At 37.9% G+C, this 18,656-nt stretch overlaps 1 protein-coding gene across 1 annotated transcript; it reads right to left on the reverse strand.

Annotated features, from left to right (window-relative positions):
• Positions 1–1,213: 1,213 nt before the first annotated feature.
• LOC109036972 (cytochrome P450 4C1) lies at positions 1,214–18,485 on the reverse strand. The gene is made up of 12 exons (XM_019051428.2): positions 17,445–18,485; positions 15,201–15,307; positions 14,579–14,669; positions 13,801–13,986; positions 12,945–13,014; positions 12,458–12,584; positions 11,079–11,151; positions 10,138–10,247; positions 7,526–7,594; positions 6,678–6,846; positions 4,656–4,835; positions 1,214–2,421 (listed from the first exon to the last, which is right to left on the reverse strand). Exons 1-12 carry the CDS (start codon positions 17,611–17,613, stop codon positions 2,240–2,242), a joined length of 1,533 nt encoding a protein of 510 aa, XP_018906973.2. The 5' UTR covers positions 17,614–18,485; the 3' UTR covers positions 1,214–2,239.
• Positions 18,486–18,656: the final 171 nt, after the last annotated feature.

Below are 18,656 nucleotides of genomic sequence, written 5' to 3' on the forward strand. Positions count from 1 at the left end.
CATCAAAAAAAAATCCCTAGATTTCCTGAAAAATCCCTAAATCCCTGGAAATTCCGGAAAATCCCTAAATCTAGGAATAAACTCTTAGACATCGGATGGCTGTTGGAAGCATTAGAGTCAACATTTGAAACGCTGCTGCAGAATTTGCCGGGAGTATAATCGAGTGTTGAAAGTCAGTAGAATTGCACAATGTAATAATTGCTTTCCGAAATAAGCGTTATAATAAAAAAACAACGAATCTGAACTGTTAATACTGGAACACACCTTCTGTAAATGTACCTTGCGAGAGATAAGTAAAAAAATAGATGTACTGGAGGAGAAGTGCTTCTCCACAGAGTTTGAAGAAGGAAAAAAAATGCCCAAATTTACTTACTTCAGCATTTTCGGCAAAATCACTGCAATTTCCGAACCTTTTTCTGGCCAGGGGCCAAAATTAAATGATTATGAAGGGCCACTTAGATGTTGTAGATAAAAATAGGACTGTTGAAAAAGTCGCCGTTTTCAATAAATATGTACTCGGAATGGAAGACATCTAGGGGAAAATTGTTACGATTTTCCGATGCAAATATTTTCCTACAATCTATTTTCCTGCGTTTTGGGATTATACGTACTAAGCAGGCTAAGGGCCCGTTCGCCAAAACTAATCGGAACTGTATGAATGAATTGCTCCTTTTAAAAATCAAAACAATATCGAATTGCGATATATTACACAGTTAAGATAGGGCTATGTCCTGTCGTAAGCGGCGACATAAAGTCGATATCATTTCAATAATCGCCCCAATGGCCACGATAGTTGTTAGACGTTTACGGTTTCCCTGGTAACCTTTGTTTGCTATCAGCTGATATCGAGTAAATGACTAGGAAGCTCCAACCCAGTGGTTAAAGCTTCCTTAACCGCGAAAACTTTAAAATTCAAATTTTCAAATTTTGAACGTAAAGTACATTTTTTCCATCACGAGATAAAAGCACAAACAAGTTTTGAATTGTTGACTGTATCACCATGATTCCAAAAATACAATACACAACATAGCATTGACTAACAATAAAACAGTATACAATAAAATAAAGTCATGACAAGGAACATAGCCGAAAATGGCGCCGATTCCCATCAACCAACGCGCGGTCTCTACAATGTAACATGCTGCATTGATACTCCCCAGCTGGGACCGTCCGGAATAGCAGCTCTAGTGCAAGCACCAGAGCCGCTAAAATGAATGAAGAATTTCGTGTATTTTCTCGTTTGAAAACAAGCGCGCGTCTTTCAGTATATATTCAGCACAAGTGGCCGATGTCTTCAAAAAACAGGTAAAAACAACCTGACAAGTGCAATTTTTCGATTCAACTGGGAAATATCAAGAAACTGAAAAATTGAGGAAAATTAGGATTATAGAGCACGTGTGATTTCTAGAGGTGAGTGAGGTTATCCAATTTGTGATAATGACCACAAGTGCGTGATTCAGTACAAGGTAAGAATCGCTGCCACACGCACACTCGGTCTCTCTGTCTAAAGTTAGCAGTCACATTCTACTTTACCGTCGGAAGTTCTTTTATTGATGGAAACATTTCGATATCATAAAGTGTTAATGAATATAAAATGTATGAACATAATTACGTTTCGTAATGATAATAATTTGAGGTCATGATTAATCAAAACTGTAATTAGGTCCTATTCCACGAAAGACGAAATTTTCAAACCTCTGTTCAATGGACCATTGATCAAAGAAATATGTTCTTAAGTGTTTTAAAAAAATTGCCTCTAAAACGAATGGGAGGTTTTTTTTTTTTTTTTAGTTGCCCGGTTATTTTGTCCTTTTATGTTATGTAAGGAAACAGCTTTAGTGCATTCAAAATACAATATATTTTTAACCCAATTTTTGTGTGTCTTTTAATACTAATTTTGTGAAAAAATACAGCTACTTATTTGGTTACAGTTATCTAACATTCTGATCAAGATTATTAAATATAAAAATGCAATACAATTTCAGTTAGAAATATCCTAAATTTTTGATAAAAATCCTATTTGTGAGTGAAAGTTTTCCAACATTGAATGCAATTACGTCATTTTGTCTGGGTATAATGAAAATATATGTGTACCTATGATTCTTCTTTCATATTTGATACTTTACACTTATACAATCTATTTTTCACGATTTTCCGAAACTCTCCTCTCGGGAAAATTTAAAGCACCAAAAAATGTACAAGTAATACTATTCTTTTCTTCTTTTTTTTAAATATAATGTCAACTTTCGAAGCCATGAAATTTTTTCCTGCGCGTAAATCTAACATTTAGGTTTTTCTGAGATCTGATGACCATCGCAAAACTCAGCTGAAGTTCATCCATGCCATGCTCTGACTCCAGCAAAAAATCACGTAGAATATATGACAGTACCACTTTTTCTTCCAACATGGCGAACTTTTGTCCTGAAACAGTATTAAAACGGCTTAGAATAATTATTTTGTAAGAGAGAACATGTTTATAAACACGCACAAAAGGGATTTAGCCAAGGATGGAAATGTACCAATATTTGAATCGAGACATACGAAAAAGACGCAGGCCCGTAAACTCGAGAGCCCTGGCTTTTGTTGTCAATGTATTTAGTACGGTGGGTACGATCAAAATCGACGATTTTTTGATTGGAAATTGCCACTTCGGGAGGTCATACTAGATGAAAAAATAAAAGTTTTTGTCCGTAGAACCACTTTCAAATCCGTGCAGGATCCAAGATGGCGGCCGTTAAAGATGGCGGCCAAGCGCTTTTTTGAAGTGCTATATCTCTGTTGCTAATTGTCCGATTTTGATTTTCTTTTTTTTAAAGGAGAGTTAAAAGGGCCTAGAATATGAATAAATTATAACAAAGTCAATTTGGCCAACAATTTGTCCAAAATGTTACAAAAAATTTTTTCCTTGAAAATTCCTAAAATTTCAAAGCAAAATAACTTCTAACTGAGCAGGAAAATTGATATTTTCTCTTCAGTAAAAGAGATGGGTCTTGATCTCGCGTTTAATTTGATACCAAAACCATTTTTGTGCTACGAGTAGTTAGCCCGCGAGAGCCATTTAAGTATCGCGCGATCGGCCGCGGCGGGCGATTTCCACCCCGCGTTCATGGCCACGGGCGCGCTTCACACGTGTAAAAGGCGCTGTATCTCTCCAACCGTTCGTTCGATTTTCAAACTTTTGGTCTCGTTTGAAAGCTACTATAAAGACCTGTTCAAATAATGTGCATTTTTACATTTACCTTTAAATAATTTGCCATATTATGAAAAAATACGTGAATTTTTCAATTTCGATCATCTTAACAGCCATTGATTTTTTGTTTCTGGGCGCAATTAGAGCCCTTTATTTTCTTGAGGTGGATAGAAGATTTTCTGACCTTCAAAACGATACCAAAACCTTTTTTGTGTGACGAATAGAAAACGCGTGAGGACGGTTTTGGTCGCGCGCTCGGGTAGAGGTTCGCCACTTATGCGCCGTGCAACCTCGCGTCGGCCCACGTTCATACGCTACAGAACTGGAATATTCGCTGTTTTTTGATCATTCATCGCAAAATTTTCATGAAAATTGTTAATTTTGGAAAATCCTTTCATACCCTCTTGAGACGAAGTGAATACCTATAATGAAAAAATAAATACTCTGGTTAACATGATAAATATGAAAAAATGTATAACGAACTGATTCCTTAAGTTTTTATGAGATGGAGATGGATGAAACCGCAACAAATTTGATTCATTACACTTTTAAACGACGATATATTGCCGATAATCAGCAATCTCATGGAATTTTAGGAACGATTTCTACAATTTTCTCGCTTAGAGGTGAACTCTACTATTTAATTAAAATTGATCGCAAAATGATCAGCGGGCTTAGAATCCTTCCCTACAACCAAGTGCATAGTGCACGCGGAAAACTTTTCCGATGCAACAGCGGCGTTTTTCCCTCTTTCGTCCTCAAAGGCACTTCCAGATGCCTGTTTTCAAACCCTGGAAAAATATACCTGCATGTCGCCTCTATTTTTGGCGGTAAATAGAGGTTTTCTTAGCAGGCGCAGGGGCGGATATCGGTTTTCTTAAATTATACGCTGGTAGATATGATATGAATGATAAACCGCTGTCATGGCTTATGGGTATTCGGAATTCGCCTTTTACGTATGTCAAAATATTACTTTAATTATAACATGCATCATGTGAAAAATGCGAAAGTCTGAATATTCATGAGCCATGTTAGGCAATATTAACGACAAAAACTAGGGTTCATGAGTTTTCAGGCTTCTACTCTTTTTGGATAGCTCTATAAAATAATAGTCCGCGAAAAAAGGGGCCTATGGGGCTTTGAGCCTATGTTTGCTACAGGGGAAATCTTTCAGTAAAACGATGTCGTGTTAAAAAATCAGATTTTACTCAGCAAAAATAGCTCTAACGATGTTTTTCCTCGTCAATTAAGGACCCCCTCTATGTAAGCGGTCGCACATAAGACTAACGTGAGTTGTATGTATCAAACCTGCAGGCAAACTCAGAAAAATATGGTCATCTAAAAAAAAGAATTTCAATCGTGGATTAAATGCAATAATCATTGCGAACTAGCTTTCGTGTGATTTATTGTTTGATGTTGCACGCACGGCTTTTGAGAATGAAATTGGTATAAATGACTCACTTACCAATGCAGTTCCTCGGACCTGCAGCGAAAGGAACGTATGCAAAAGGATGTCGACCCAAACTCTCCTCTGGACTGAACCGATCAGGATTAAACTTTTCTGGATCTGGGAAAACCTTCGGGTCTCGGTGCAGGTTGTAGACATTCAATACGATAACTGATTTCTTCGGAATCATGTGGTCACCTGAACAAAATAACAGGAACAAGATAAAGGAAATTTTCGCTGATTTATATGAAGATGAAAAGATATTGTTTTAAAATTACTGCCCTAAGTTTATTTGAGTCCAGGAGTTCGTCGATGTCTCTCACGAGATTTTCAGTCAACTTTAAGCGTTGCATTTAAAATTTCATTCATGGTTATGTAGGTATTTGAAATAATAAATTGAGAGTACACAATTTAAAATAAATTAATGAAATCCAGGGCCAGATTCGCCTACTTGCCGCCCATGGGCCGCCCGGATTTTTCCGCCCCCTTCTCATTTGTTCTGAAACATCAATAGATCGTATTCGACAGTGACATGTCGTTGGTATGTATTGTATGAAGTGGTATGTATCGTTTGGTTAACAATAGAACATAACCCCAAACAAAAATTTTAGGGTTTAATTTGGAAACGCTGAAAATGAGAAAATTCCTAACAATTTCACTTTTCATTGCCATTTGGTACTCGAGAGAATAAAAATTCGATCACATAAGACCCGTTACCTCAGATTCCTGAATTGACTTTTGAGGCTGTGGTTACACATTGAACCAATCGATATCAATATAATCTCACCTGTGTGATCTGTCGAATACAATCTACAAGAACCATCAAGTGAACGTGCCGGTGGGGGAGGGGTGTATGAGACGCGTTTACTCGTGTTGGGCACATTTTTTGTGAAAGCCCTGTCAACACTAACCAAAGGTCAGTTCCGTAAACCCATCCCTGTTTGGACAAGGCCTTCCATTTATAAAAAACGAACGAAAAAATTATGAAAGAACAAGCATAAATGTGGTTAAAAATTTTAACTTCCACCACCGCGCCGACCGCACCTTGTTGGCGCAATGCGTGAAGTATTCATGCAGTCTTGTAGGCGCTATGCTTTTCATGCCGACCGCCGAGCCGTTCTAGGTCAAATTGCGTGTTTGGTTTCTCTCTTAATTCGACAAATTAAAGGTGCTGTCTCTTGTATCACCGGAAGACGACAAAATTAGAAATTACTATACTTTTACTCTCAGGAAATGAGAGATTTTGTCGCCATTACTCGTTTGTAATTTATTTTCTGAATCCGATTTTTTTCTCTCTTTTTTTGATACCTACATTCAAAAAGATTGCAAAATTTGCGCCGGGCCCATGTGGCCACCCCCTTAATCCGGCCCTGATAAAATGTTCTTTTCTTTCCACGAGTGATGAGTGTAATTCACAGTAACATTCAATGGGTTATTAACAGTGATAAATGCATATCAAACGCTATATCACTTGCAAATTTCGATAAGATTCTACGTGGTTTTTTGTTTGATATGTTTGCCTAGCTGACTTTCATTAAAGTCCTTTGGAAAAAAGTGGGTATAGACCTACATGGAACTTGAAAATCGAGAAAAATTGATCAGTAGGTAAATCACTCGTACTACATTATCCTCTTGCGTTGATATAATTTCATAGCCTACAATTATACCGGGAAAAAATTATTTTTGAGAAACAAGATCAAATTATTTGGAATGCCTCACTGGAACAATTATCTTGTCTTAGTAAACAAGACATTCAATACATATCTTAAAGGTGAGTTCATGTGGTTGGGGTTTTTTACTATTATTAACGAGTCACTCTTACAGCACTTCTATGTGCTCTGTGACACCCAACCGCCACTGATAGCGATCCTGCCAGAGCTCCTCCGGCAGATCGCATCTCGCTTATTTCCTACCTCATTCTCTCAATCCACGAATTGGCAGAGGGCCCTTTACGCAGGGGTTTTCTTACTGAACCTAAAAAAAAGTGAATGTTGTTGGCGTTATTTAAAAAAAAAATGGCAGCTTGACGAGGGATTTTACCTAATTTTACGTCATCCGTAGCTTCCCTCCCTAAGATTGGGACACTTGGAAACATACGCATACTTTCTTTGATCACTTGCTCCAAATATTTCATTTTCTGCAAATCCTCCATAGTTGGGCTTCGATCTGAGTCTTGAAAAATTTCACGAAGTTCTTGGTAACATTTTTCCTGCAGGGAACAAAAGAAAGATTAGAATTTGTCTCTGCAAAACTAATAAGCCAATTTCAGTGCACCAAGATTTCCGTGAAGTAAGTTGATAGTATTTTCCTTTTATCTAACGCCCAGGCAGTGGATACTTTATTAGCCTGCGTAAACAAGCTCTGATGGATGTAAATGTTTGATATTTTCTTAAACCATGGACCCAGACCGTTATGGACTCGTGAAACATTCACCAGAGGTGGATCCATTAATTTGGCAACACCGAATTCTTCCATTTAAACCTATGCTAAATAATCGATTCTATGTCGGAGCACCTGGCCCCTCGAAGAATCGATACATATCCATTGGTATAAATGGAGGAAATCCGGTGTTACCAAATTGCTGGATCTACCAGTGACGTTCATTGAACGGATATGTTTAAAATTCGATTTCTATGCTCATCCCTTTTTGCAGAGGGCTTTTCAGATTTTGATCAGATAGAGCATCATTGGAAAGTATACATTGACGGATCCAGCAAATTGGTAACACTGTTTCTCTCCATTTAAACCTATGAAAATGTATCGATTCTTGGAGGGGCCAGGTGCTCCGACAAGAATCGATTATTTAACACAGGTTTAAATGGACGGAATTCGTTGTTGCCAAATTGCTGGATCCGCCCCTGAAAGTATAATGAACGGGCGCATACTACCTGAATCTCAGGATGAACTCCCAAGAGGAATAAAGTGAAGCCCATCGATGCTGCAGTCGTATCATGCCCCTGCAAGAATCGAAAAACGATACAAAATAATGCAACGCTCCTTCTGGAAAGGCACGAGAAAACCTTAAAAATTGCTGGCTACTGTCTCATTAATTTTCTAGTAGCTTTCAGCCCGCTTTGGGTGTAATCTCTACTAGAGACCCTTTCTCCTGCAATGTCAGTTCACACTTGACATCGGAAAATGACAGTCGGCTATACTGCCGCATGTTAAAGAAGAACGCTCCGCAATAAAAACCTAATTTACTGGGAAAATTGTGAATATTTTTCTTCAATTTTTTAGAGAATGTTGTTCACGATTTTATCCGAGACTCCTGAAAATTTCGAAGAAATAAACGGACAATTTTCCTCGAAAATACGTGCTTTATCCGGGACAATGTGGCAACTCGAACGTTCATACGGCATTCTTCCTTAGCACGGCCGTGTAGGGCATGTTTGATCACTATACTGCCGTGCTAAAGAAGAACGCCGTAAGAACCTTCAGGCGTAACCAAATTTCCTTTGATAAAACATGAATTTCCTGATAAACTGTTGAATATTCTTCTTCCTGTTTTTCAGATAATTTTGTTCGCAACTGCATTTAGAGTTCCTGAAAATTTCGGGGAAAATTATACATACCTTCACTCTAAAAATGTTCCATGTGGATTCACGTGGAAATGACCCGATTTCCATGTGATTTCATGGAAATCGTCTGACTTCCATGTCCTTCGACATGGAAATCATAACGTTTCCATGAAACTCACATGGAAACCAAGTCATTTCCATCAAGCCGTCATGGAAATGAAAACATTTCCTTGTGAGCTCGACATGGAAATCATAACGTTTCCATGCAACTCACACGGAAACCAAGTCATTTCCATCAAGTCTTCATGGAAATGAAAATATTTCCTTGTGAGCTCGACATGGAACTCATAACACTTCCATGCAACTCACACGGAAACCAAGTCATTTCCATCAAGCCTTCATGGAATTGAAAATCCCCTTCTCAGTTCGGCATGGAAATAAAAATTGCGGATTTAAACATGAATTTCGCGGCTTTAAAATCTTTCAATTCTTGGGCAATTCTAAACTGGACATACGCTCCGACATGCGCAACATGCGAAAATTACACATCGGAGCGTGAGTGTCACGTTTGAAGCATAACTACGATGTTGAAGGCGCTCCGCAAGGTGCGCGCCAAGGAATTATACTCGGTATACGGTTCAAACCAGAGATGCAAGATTTTATATGTAACTTCATAAAATGAAATTTCGTAAATTCCAATCATTTTTGAAAACTTCTGTGCTATGGGTTCATTATGACATGAAAAGGAAAAATCTTAAGGTGGATTCGATGGACGCCATATTTAGTGTCAGAACGGCATGCGATCCCCATATCAGGGTGATCGAAAAAAGTCTCAATTTTGGTCATCACTTAAGTACTTTTTCATCAGAAGGTAGTGTTTAGCATACACAGAAAATTACGGCATAAATGGTTTTATAACGCTATCGCGGGAGTTAGAATCTTTGCAACACTCGAGAGTGCATTGTCAAAAATAGTAAGTCCTTAGCATCGTCAATATAGGATAGGTGATTGATGGGCATCCTAGCAGACAGGATACTGCTGATGTAAACAACATACGCAACACCAGGCTCTCCACGCAGATGGATGGTTTTATAAATGGGCCAGAGATAGCGATTCCTTATCACGCAAAATGTAGTCAAACAAAGAACCTCCGCTTCTCAGAGGTTACAAATGTAAAATTTACAAGTTCCTCTAATCCTCCATGCCACAGGTGTTGGCATCCAGATTTGGCATTCATGGACGAACAGCCACTCAACCTAACGGCCCCAGCGGAACCGGTTGAAGTGACTGATCGCCAGGAAAAAGTACCCATCATAATTTAAACCGCAAGTAAAAACCCAAATAAGCCAAGTACGTGTAGTTATAGCATCGGTGCCTCAACCGAGCTGTGCCGTGTTGCCAATTGGACGTATTTATGCTAAATGGAACTGCAAGTGCAAGTGGAAAGATGGGGTGTGCTCGTTTGTGGTTGGGCCATAAGAATGAATGGGACATATGAAGCACCAGTGACGTCAGCGGCAACGACGAGAGAAACGACGATCGGGGCGGTCTTTAACTCATGAGCCCTGTCCACAAGGCTCTAGATACATGCCCACAGCTCATACACTGTGCACATAGTTCCGTTTGACAGGACGTGAAATCCCGCTTCTCCAATTCAGCAAACGGAAATGTGAGCCAAATAAGTGCGGCACCTATGAGCCGTGGGCATGTATCTCGTCCTTGTGGACAGGACTCATGAGTTAACCCCGCCCCGATCGTCGTTTCTCTCATCGTTGCCGCTGACGTCACTGGCGCTTTATATTTCCCATTCATTCTTATAGCCCGACCACTAACGAGCACACCCCATCTTTTCATCTACACATAGTTCTGTTTGATAGAAATACGTCCAATTGTTGGAGGGTAGGTGACTTACCCGGATGTGGTTATCGCCACTCATAATTGATCTGGATCTCAACTCAAACCGCTGAGGCTCACAAACTCACCTCAAACATGAAAGTGTTGACCTCATCTCTCAGATCTTCATCCGATAAAGTAACGGAACTGTCCTCGCACGATGCAAGTAGAAGATCAAGGAAAGCCATTTTTTTAGGTTCTGAAACAATATTGATACCAATCAGGTGATCGCCGAAATAAAAATAATACAATTCAAATTGACCTTTTTGAAGAATCCTCTAATTATCCGTGAAATTCTGGGAGCTGAGGAAAAATTATGACGTATCGAGAAGAAGTGGCGATTCTTGAAAGTTGACAACACTGTTTTCCTCCATTTAAATGTATGCAAAAGAATCGATTCTTGGTGAGACCGCCTGCCTAATCTAAAATCGATGTTTCATATGGATTTAAATACAGAAAAAAGTGTTTTCGACTTCAAGTCGAGTCAAAGAATGTTATGACGGACAAAACGCTCAGCTTACTGGAGAAGAGACGCCTAGAGAATGGGTTAGAACTATACTTTCATGCAACTTCAATTTCAATTTTTCCATTCGATTTTTCAAGGCATTTTTTTCCGGCTGTCTAGAGAATTTTTATCACAACTCAGTCTAAAGTGTCTGAGACTCAGCAAGAAAATATAATCATAATTTCCCTCAAAAATAAATATTTCGCCGGAAAAAATGTGGCATCAATCGAATGTATACCTACAACGTTTTACCATAGTACCGTAGATTTGTTACACTCGGTTTATTACACTCGGTTAGAGGTATTGGAATCAGTTCGAATACCTGTACCAGAAATACTTGTTTACGTGTCGATCTTGGCCGTGGTATTGATTTTTTCAAGTAAAACATTGGTTTAACTTAATTCGTTCCAATCGGTAGTTTTTTGGGGGGTCAAAATTTACGTTTCCCGTAAAATTTTTGTTTTGTTCCATTTTGCTATTTTCAGTGCATTAGGCAATGGATGAGAGGATCACTAGTTTACATACCTTCGGCCTCGTCGAGGTGCTGAGAGGAATTTTGTATTCTTTCTGCTCTTCCTATTTTTCTGTTATTAATGGCCTGTAACAGGTGGGTTCAATTCAATTCTGAGATTAACGAATACAAACACTTCATAAATAGTTGCAAGACGTAGTCCATATTTCTGGACGGAAAAATTGGAACATAATATAATTTTAACTAACATATTTACCCGACTTTTTGTAGTTTCCTCATTGCACCTTGGAAGTTGTATACGTGTATTAAGGTTTGTGTTGTTACAGATTTCCTGTCACACGTTTCATTTTTACTAAAGGTAAATGGTAATCGTTTATGGTCCGTGTTCCATGCGATTTATCAGGATTTTCTTTGAATATCTCGCACTAAAACGATAAAATTTGTTTTTCCATAGGGAAAAAAATCAACAACAAAAAATCCAAACAAAAGGACGACTAATTAAAGTAAGTCAGAGGAAATTCCACATGTCATGCTCAGATATACCGAATTTGTTTCAAATCCGACGGGCGGCAACTTTACAATACATTTAAAGAATGCATTTCTCGAAAAATTTTCAATATCGCAAGAAAATTCAGTAAAAGTTTAACTCATCCGGACAAAAGGCAACGCTTGGATGAGATAATGTGTAAAAGAAAAAATGGCTCAAAGCTTCAAAGAATGTCGCGTGCGATGGATACTAAATTAATTTTATCATATCGCCTGTATGCAACTATTCGGGCTCATTGGATGTCCGTGTTGCATACGCCCGGCCTTGAAGGCGTTTTGACTTCAGACACTAACCGCCTCGCCAGTGGCGCTCAGTGGAGCAAATCAACGAGAAGGTTCGGACAAATTGTAGAAACCTTAAAAACTCATAATCGATGTTAATTCGGAACGTAGAAGTTTCAAAAGTGGTTACATTGATTTTCTCGTAAAATTTTCTTCGAGGAGCACTCCATAAAATTAACAACCCGTACAAATGAACATCAATATTTGGAGCCCCAGTCGAAAATTTCATGTCCAACCTTTTTTAAGGGTAAGATTCATTGTGCGGCAGGCTTTACGGAGGATTTAAAATGGCAGAGATTCTTCATCAATACTCCGAAGACATCTGTTACGCATGAATAGTTGCTCTACAAATAAAAATATACATATATAAGAAAAAAAATTATTTCAGGTGCCTCTGCAAAAATTATGGTAGTGAAACTGGAAACCCTGAGGGATCAGCATTTTTCTTATGAGAGCTAATGGCGGCATAAAGTCAGGGAATAAATTTGCTTGCGATTTCGCAAATCGAGTATTAACTTCATTTACACACCATACGTAAAAATATGTGGAGCGACATGCAAAGATAAAAAGTGCATCATCTTATACGGAAAATTGGACATATTACCTTATCTGTAAGCTCAAAAATCGTATGCAAATCTTTCCAGTATTTTCTACCGTACGGCATGATGAAGAATTGGAAATCATTCCAGCGCCAGGGCTTGGTGAATCTCTCCATTGTCATGTGCGTGCAGCTAAAATATGGAATAAGGGAAAATACTGTTATCAATAGCCGGAATCATTCTAAATTGATTTGAACTATAATGAGAGGGTACGCTTCGATGGAAATTCTATAATTAAGGATTGGAAAAAGTATCATCATAAGATCGGGTGATTTATTAATTAGCCTCCCACAAATATTCACTTTTCAGGACTTCAAAATAAATTTTCTTTAATTTTTTTAGAGTAATTTGACTAAGATTAAAGTGAAAAAGATATTTATTCTCATGAAAATACTGAAGGAGAGAGGATGAGAGGAGGAGAAGGAGGAGGTGGAGGAAAATGAGGAGAAGGAGGGCTGAATGGCTCAAAGATACAAATTTGGAAAAACTTACTCTTCTACTGCCCGAATATAGTTGTGATTTGGATTTTTCAAGGCGTTGATTTCAATCCCCATTGCAGTTTCTAAAAAAAGAGAATAGGAGATTAAATAACGTATTTGCCCGGTCGGACCGAAGAGTAAATTTGCAGGTAAGTATTGCACTTGTTTTTACTAGATTTCCAAGAGATCGTATGATCGATAGTTGGATGAAAGGATAGCTTTTTCGATAAAATTATAAACTTGTTATTTTATTGCGGAAGTTATCCAAATTTGCGTGAGATTTTTTGATATTATTGAACCGCATGTTAAGCAAAGTTGGGAAACGCATAAGCGATTTAAAAGTTCCTCCATTTATGTAGGTACGCAATTAGATATAGGAGTTGAAATAGTTGACAAAGGTGAAGAATTTTGACGTATTACAATTGATCGAAGTTTAATTAAGCCAGTTGGCTTGGTAATGAATTTCTCTAAAATTGATTCATCACTTACGCCTTGTCTCCACGAGATGTTTCACGGGATTTTTCCCATGTTCGAATCACAGGAATGAAACTTCTGAGCTTTTTTCCCGTTAAATAACACAACAAAATTTCTTCTTCTTTTTTTTACGTCGTTTCTGGGACTCTATATTGACTCTTACTTAGCACTATGATTAGTATTGACCAACTCAATATTTTTCTTCACAACTTCACAAGTGAGATTTTTCCGTGGGACAAATCCTATGGAACGTCCCGTGGAGACAAAACCATATCCTTTAGGTACACAATCTATTCTAATTATTCTAAAGTTGGGATCTGCACATTTAAAACAATGTCCTCTCAATCTTCTTACGTATTGGGCTAATGAGCTCTTATTAAGTTTACTGGACTCACCGCAAATATTATCCAAAGCAACTAGTTTCATCAGTGTAGTTACGTCAACAAGACTTCCATCCGGTGTTTGATGTAACTGTTGGACCATCGTCCGAGTGTTTTTGACAAAGACGTCGCAAAATTTTGTCAGATTTGAGAAATGAAAAGCAGGAGTTAAGAGTTTCCTACGTTTCTGCCAAAGCTGTCCTGTAGGGAGAGAGAGAGACAGAATAACGTGAGCATCTTAGCAAAAATAGATAAGAGGGTTAAAGTAGGAATAAGATATGAAAAACTCATGAAGAGTATACTTTTTCAAAAAACAAGAATTTACAGGGAACACTTTTTACGGAAAAATACTGTAGATATGGACATTCTGTTAATAATTGCAGTTCTTGAACTGCAGGTGTGAGAGAAAGCTGTTCAAGATTGTTATTTGCCATGTACAGGGCCCATGGCTGTTGGATTTTATGCAATTTCCTCCAGTCTATTGGCACAAAAGTATGGTTACCGCTCTCGCCTCTTTTTTTTGTGAAACTGTTGCGTGCCAATTTATTTTAACGAGCGGACGAAAATTCCTCTCCTTAATAACTTGCTTTTGTTCCGCGGGTGGGCGGCCGGATTTTAATCATTTACTTATAATATTAGGAAACTGCGCTCCCTGACTGATTGCTAACCCAGCCACTGGAGGCACTTGAGATCTTGGACGAGATGAGCAGGCAAGTATATCAAGGATGAGCATGGAGTCCAATATCTTGGACGCGATGCTACTTAATAAAAAATATGGACGAATATTACTGACCTCTACTGGTCAACAATCCAAGACCAAGCCAAACATGAAGCAACCGGTAGGGATCCGGTTTGATTTCAGTGGTTTTGGATGTAAAGAAGATCTGAAAAAATTAGGTTTGCACGGTGAAAAGGAAAACTAAGGCCTCAAGTTGGGTAAGGGCGTAGAAAAAACATGAACCAATTAGGAGAAGGATTCAATGGGATAGACGATGTAAAGTAACCTTATAAATTTACGAGAACCGGGCTATTTTTTATTCGGCATCTTTTTATTTTCCTGCCAGTATCATCAAAAGTATATATTTGCTAATTTTTCAGCTTTATGTGGCAAGAATCAACGCTGTATTACTTAAAACTTCCTTTACAGATACATCCTACATCTGCCTTGTTATATCTTCAAAAACGTACGCATACGGTTTTTATGTAAAATACCTAAATATCCTAAATATCTAAATATCTTGAGGAAAAATGTGCCCTCACCGGCGCTTTTGTGCATACAGACTCTGGTGTACTCTACTCTATGACTGTATGCTAGTGTTTGACGTCACTTTTAAGGTAACAAATAAAGGTGCACGTATTTTTTGGAGAATTAATTTACAGCAAAATTGTCAAAATTGTGAATAATACTGACATACCTCAGCGTATTTGCCCTCTCCGATGAATATAATGGCGTACCCCAAAAGCCAGAATCGGTATATACCCCCATATTCCTTATAATGCCTGTAGGATTCCGTTGGTAAGTCTGCAAGTTAAAAGTCATGAATTAACACTAAATGCTGCGAAAAAACAATCTCTGGAATGGGGTACATTTTTCGGGCGTCCAAGCCTCCAATTCAGCAACGTTCTTTTCTCATCTTAAACGTGCACGATCAGCTGTTGAGACCGATGTTACAATTTCGCAAAACATTAAAATTATAAATTTAAATACTTGTAGTAAACTAGGGAGGGGGGGGGGGGGTTCCCTTGCACTTTCAGCCATTTATGTAGAAAACAAAATTTCTCCTCAATTTCCTCAGTGGGATTTTGAAAATGCCTAGGAAGTGCGTCCATCGCAAACGTTTCATAAAACTTTAAAATGATAAACTCTAATTGATGTCATACATCATACGAAATGAAAATCCTGAAGCATTTGTTTTTTTTTTTTAAAAATTACGATATTGTATTCTATGACACGATTTTGGATTGCGATATTGCAAATTTATCGTGCTTTTCCATTTTGTAAACGGGAGACCAGATGCAACGTACTTTTTTAAAAACATCGGTCCCCAGTAAAAATAAAACATCATGAATAATTTTCATGAGACAGAAAGAACTACCTCACCATCCTCCCAACAGTGCTGCAGAGTTGTAATACGGTCCGTTTTTGTTCATTTATCTGAAATTTACGTGTTGGAATAAGTAAGTTATTTCCAAGTACAAAAACTGGCAAACCACTTCACAATCCGGCAATATTGCCGAGATAATCATCAAATAAATCCTCTCGTCTCTGTGAAAATCATTGATGATGTTTTATTTCAGCATGAATTCTGTGGTTCATCTGCATTGTGGACACTTGCTCAAGCCGCAAAGTTGGTTAATCTTATGAGTTGAGCCGCATATTGCGTGATTTTTCAATATTGGAAACAAAATAAAGTTATAGCCTTTCTCCACCTTGTTACATACAGTTCAGGCCACTTCTTAGTGTTTTTTTCTTCATTAAAGTTATAGCTAGACCACAGCTTTTTGGTTAATTGTTTATTTCCGAGATGAGTGGACGCTGATCACGTGGAGTGCTGAAGATGGAATATGTATCCAAAATGCATCCACTCATTTTGTAAATAAACCGTGGTCAGGCCGTGGTCAGACCGTGGTGTAATAACCGTGGTCAGGCTATAACTTTCTAATTTGTTTCCAAAGCTTCGTTTTCTTTCAAAATTTTAATAAGGAGCATGTAGAAATTTTAAGACACTTTAATTTAAATCCATGCCTTTATTCAAGCTCTCTAAAAAGTGCATTTGACAATGCAGCCTCTTTTGATCGAAAAACAGGGGCAGTTCTCGTATAAATTGGCAAAACCAGCTATTATACATTTGACTTAATGTAAAAAAATCTATTTTAGGCAAACCTCGGCCTGCCTCACCTGTTGGTTGTTACCTGGCCTCGGATTATTTTGGCTACGGGTCGACCGAAATCTAAAATAAAATCTAAATTCGACTTTGAATCGGAGAGATTACATTCTAAACTCGAGCTGGATACGAGTTGAGCCATCCTCGGTTTCTCAACAACTCAAACCGTTGATCAGCGATTTAATAATAAAACCAACATCCCGACTGCAACTTACAATCGACTGTAACTTACAATCGACCGCAACTTACAATCGGCTGCAACTTACAATCGGCCGCAACTTACAATCGACCGCAACTTACAATCGACTGAAAGTTACAATTGGCCGTAACTTACAACCGGCCGCAACTCTGCCAAAAGAATTTAGGCCCTATTTTCACCTGCTATTTACGTATGTGTATTTAAACGGACAGGTGAGGGGCTTTGAGGATAAGGCGTTTAAGTGCAGTTTTTGAAAAAAAATGAGCTATTAACTATTTCAAATAAAACTAGTCTAAATGGATATTCTGAGAAGAATCCGCTCTCAAGTTCCAATTTTTAAGCATTAAAAAGTCTGTTTGAACTTTTTTCCGCCATAAGGATCCATGTAATTTTGAAACTTAAAAAACGTATTTCTCGCAATAGCAAAAGCTACACGTATGGGCCTTGTCCTCCAAGCCCCTTAAATCCAGTGTTGTCAAATCTCGAGAAAAGTTACCGTTAGAAAACCATATCGGCTTTACGAAGCCTCTAATTCTGTGTGTGTCGTCAATGTGGTAAAACGATGAAGAACTCACCTGCTGGAGAGACCATAGCCTCCTTCAAATGTCCTATTAATCTGTTTTTAAGTGGGGGACCGGGAAAATTTTCCACATAACGCATTTTTCTGAGCCATATGTGCGATTTCTGGTTGATTCTGAACAGGATGCAGCAGAACGCGGCGATACACAAAAGAAAACAAATCATGTTGACGGCTTAAAAAAAGTATACCTGTTTAGCCACTCATTGAACTGATATTCAATGGTTAATTCATGATATTTCAAAAGAACAAAGCTTCCGAATTTCCTATACTCGGGTCAAAAAACTCGTATGTATTTACATTTAAAAAAAAAAAAAAAAAAACAAGAACAGTTCAAACGTTCGCCGTGTTGTGTTTGAAAATGACGGACGCTATTCACATCAAAAACTTGTCAGTTGCAGACGTGAGATCTTTCTTCCAAAAATTAATAAATGTCACTTCGAGAATACTCAATTACGTAGCTATTGTATTACTTTTCATCGTCGCGAATTCTATCACCCAAAATATATACTTTTTGCGGCACTGTATGCATCATTCGCGGCGAAAGGTATGAACGAGTGATTCAATTCAATAAATGCAAACTTCAAAATTAATCAGTAATTCTTTATAATATTGGTTCAAAGCAGATAATTACACTGATACACCACACCACACAAACAATAAACAACTTCAGACCAATTTTCATAACCTCAATCCTGCACCGCCTCACGAAGTCTTAAGAGTCATTCTACTGCCTTATTCAAATAATTTTCCCAAACCATTTTCCTCTGTCTCTCCCCCTCCCATATTTTATTCTGCGATTTAAAAAGACAACGCATGGGACTTGTAAGTTTGAGGCGTATATTCAAGGTCGTAGCAAGTGTTCCTGTTTTTTCTCTTCTTTTTTGCTACATCAGTAAAGAGATGAACTCCACCTCTGATATTAAGTTTATACATTCATGCAGAGCTCGTGTGTGAGTGTGTAAACTTCGTTGTCGCTGTTAAAAAATAGTAATCCGCAGGATTGATAAATTCGTATCCAATTTGATATTATTTTGATTATTCTTCCTTCAAATGACAACATCGGCATACAATGATCTAAACACTAGCTGTGAGGCGTTGTTATCTTTCATTCATGTTTGTAAACCATGTGTTTTTTTATTTATTTATGAGAAGATATTATCATCACTAGAATTGTGAAAAGAAAGATGTCTCGTGAACAATGAAGAGT

The sequence above is a fragment of the Bemisia tabaci genome, chromosome 6 (genome assembly GCF_918797505.1).
Source record: "Bemisia tabaci chromosome 6, PGI_BMITA_v3".
Classification (NCBI taxonomy): Eukaryota; Metazoa; Arthropoda; class Insecta; order Hemiptera; family Aleyrodidae; genus Bemisia; species Bemisia tabaci.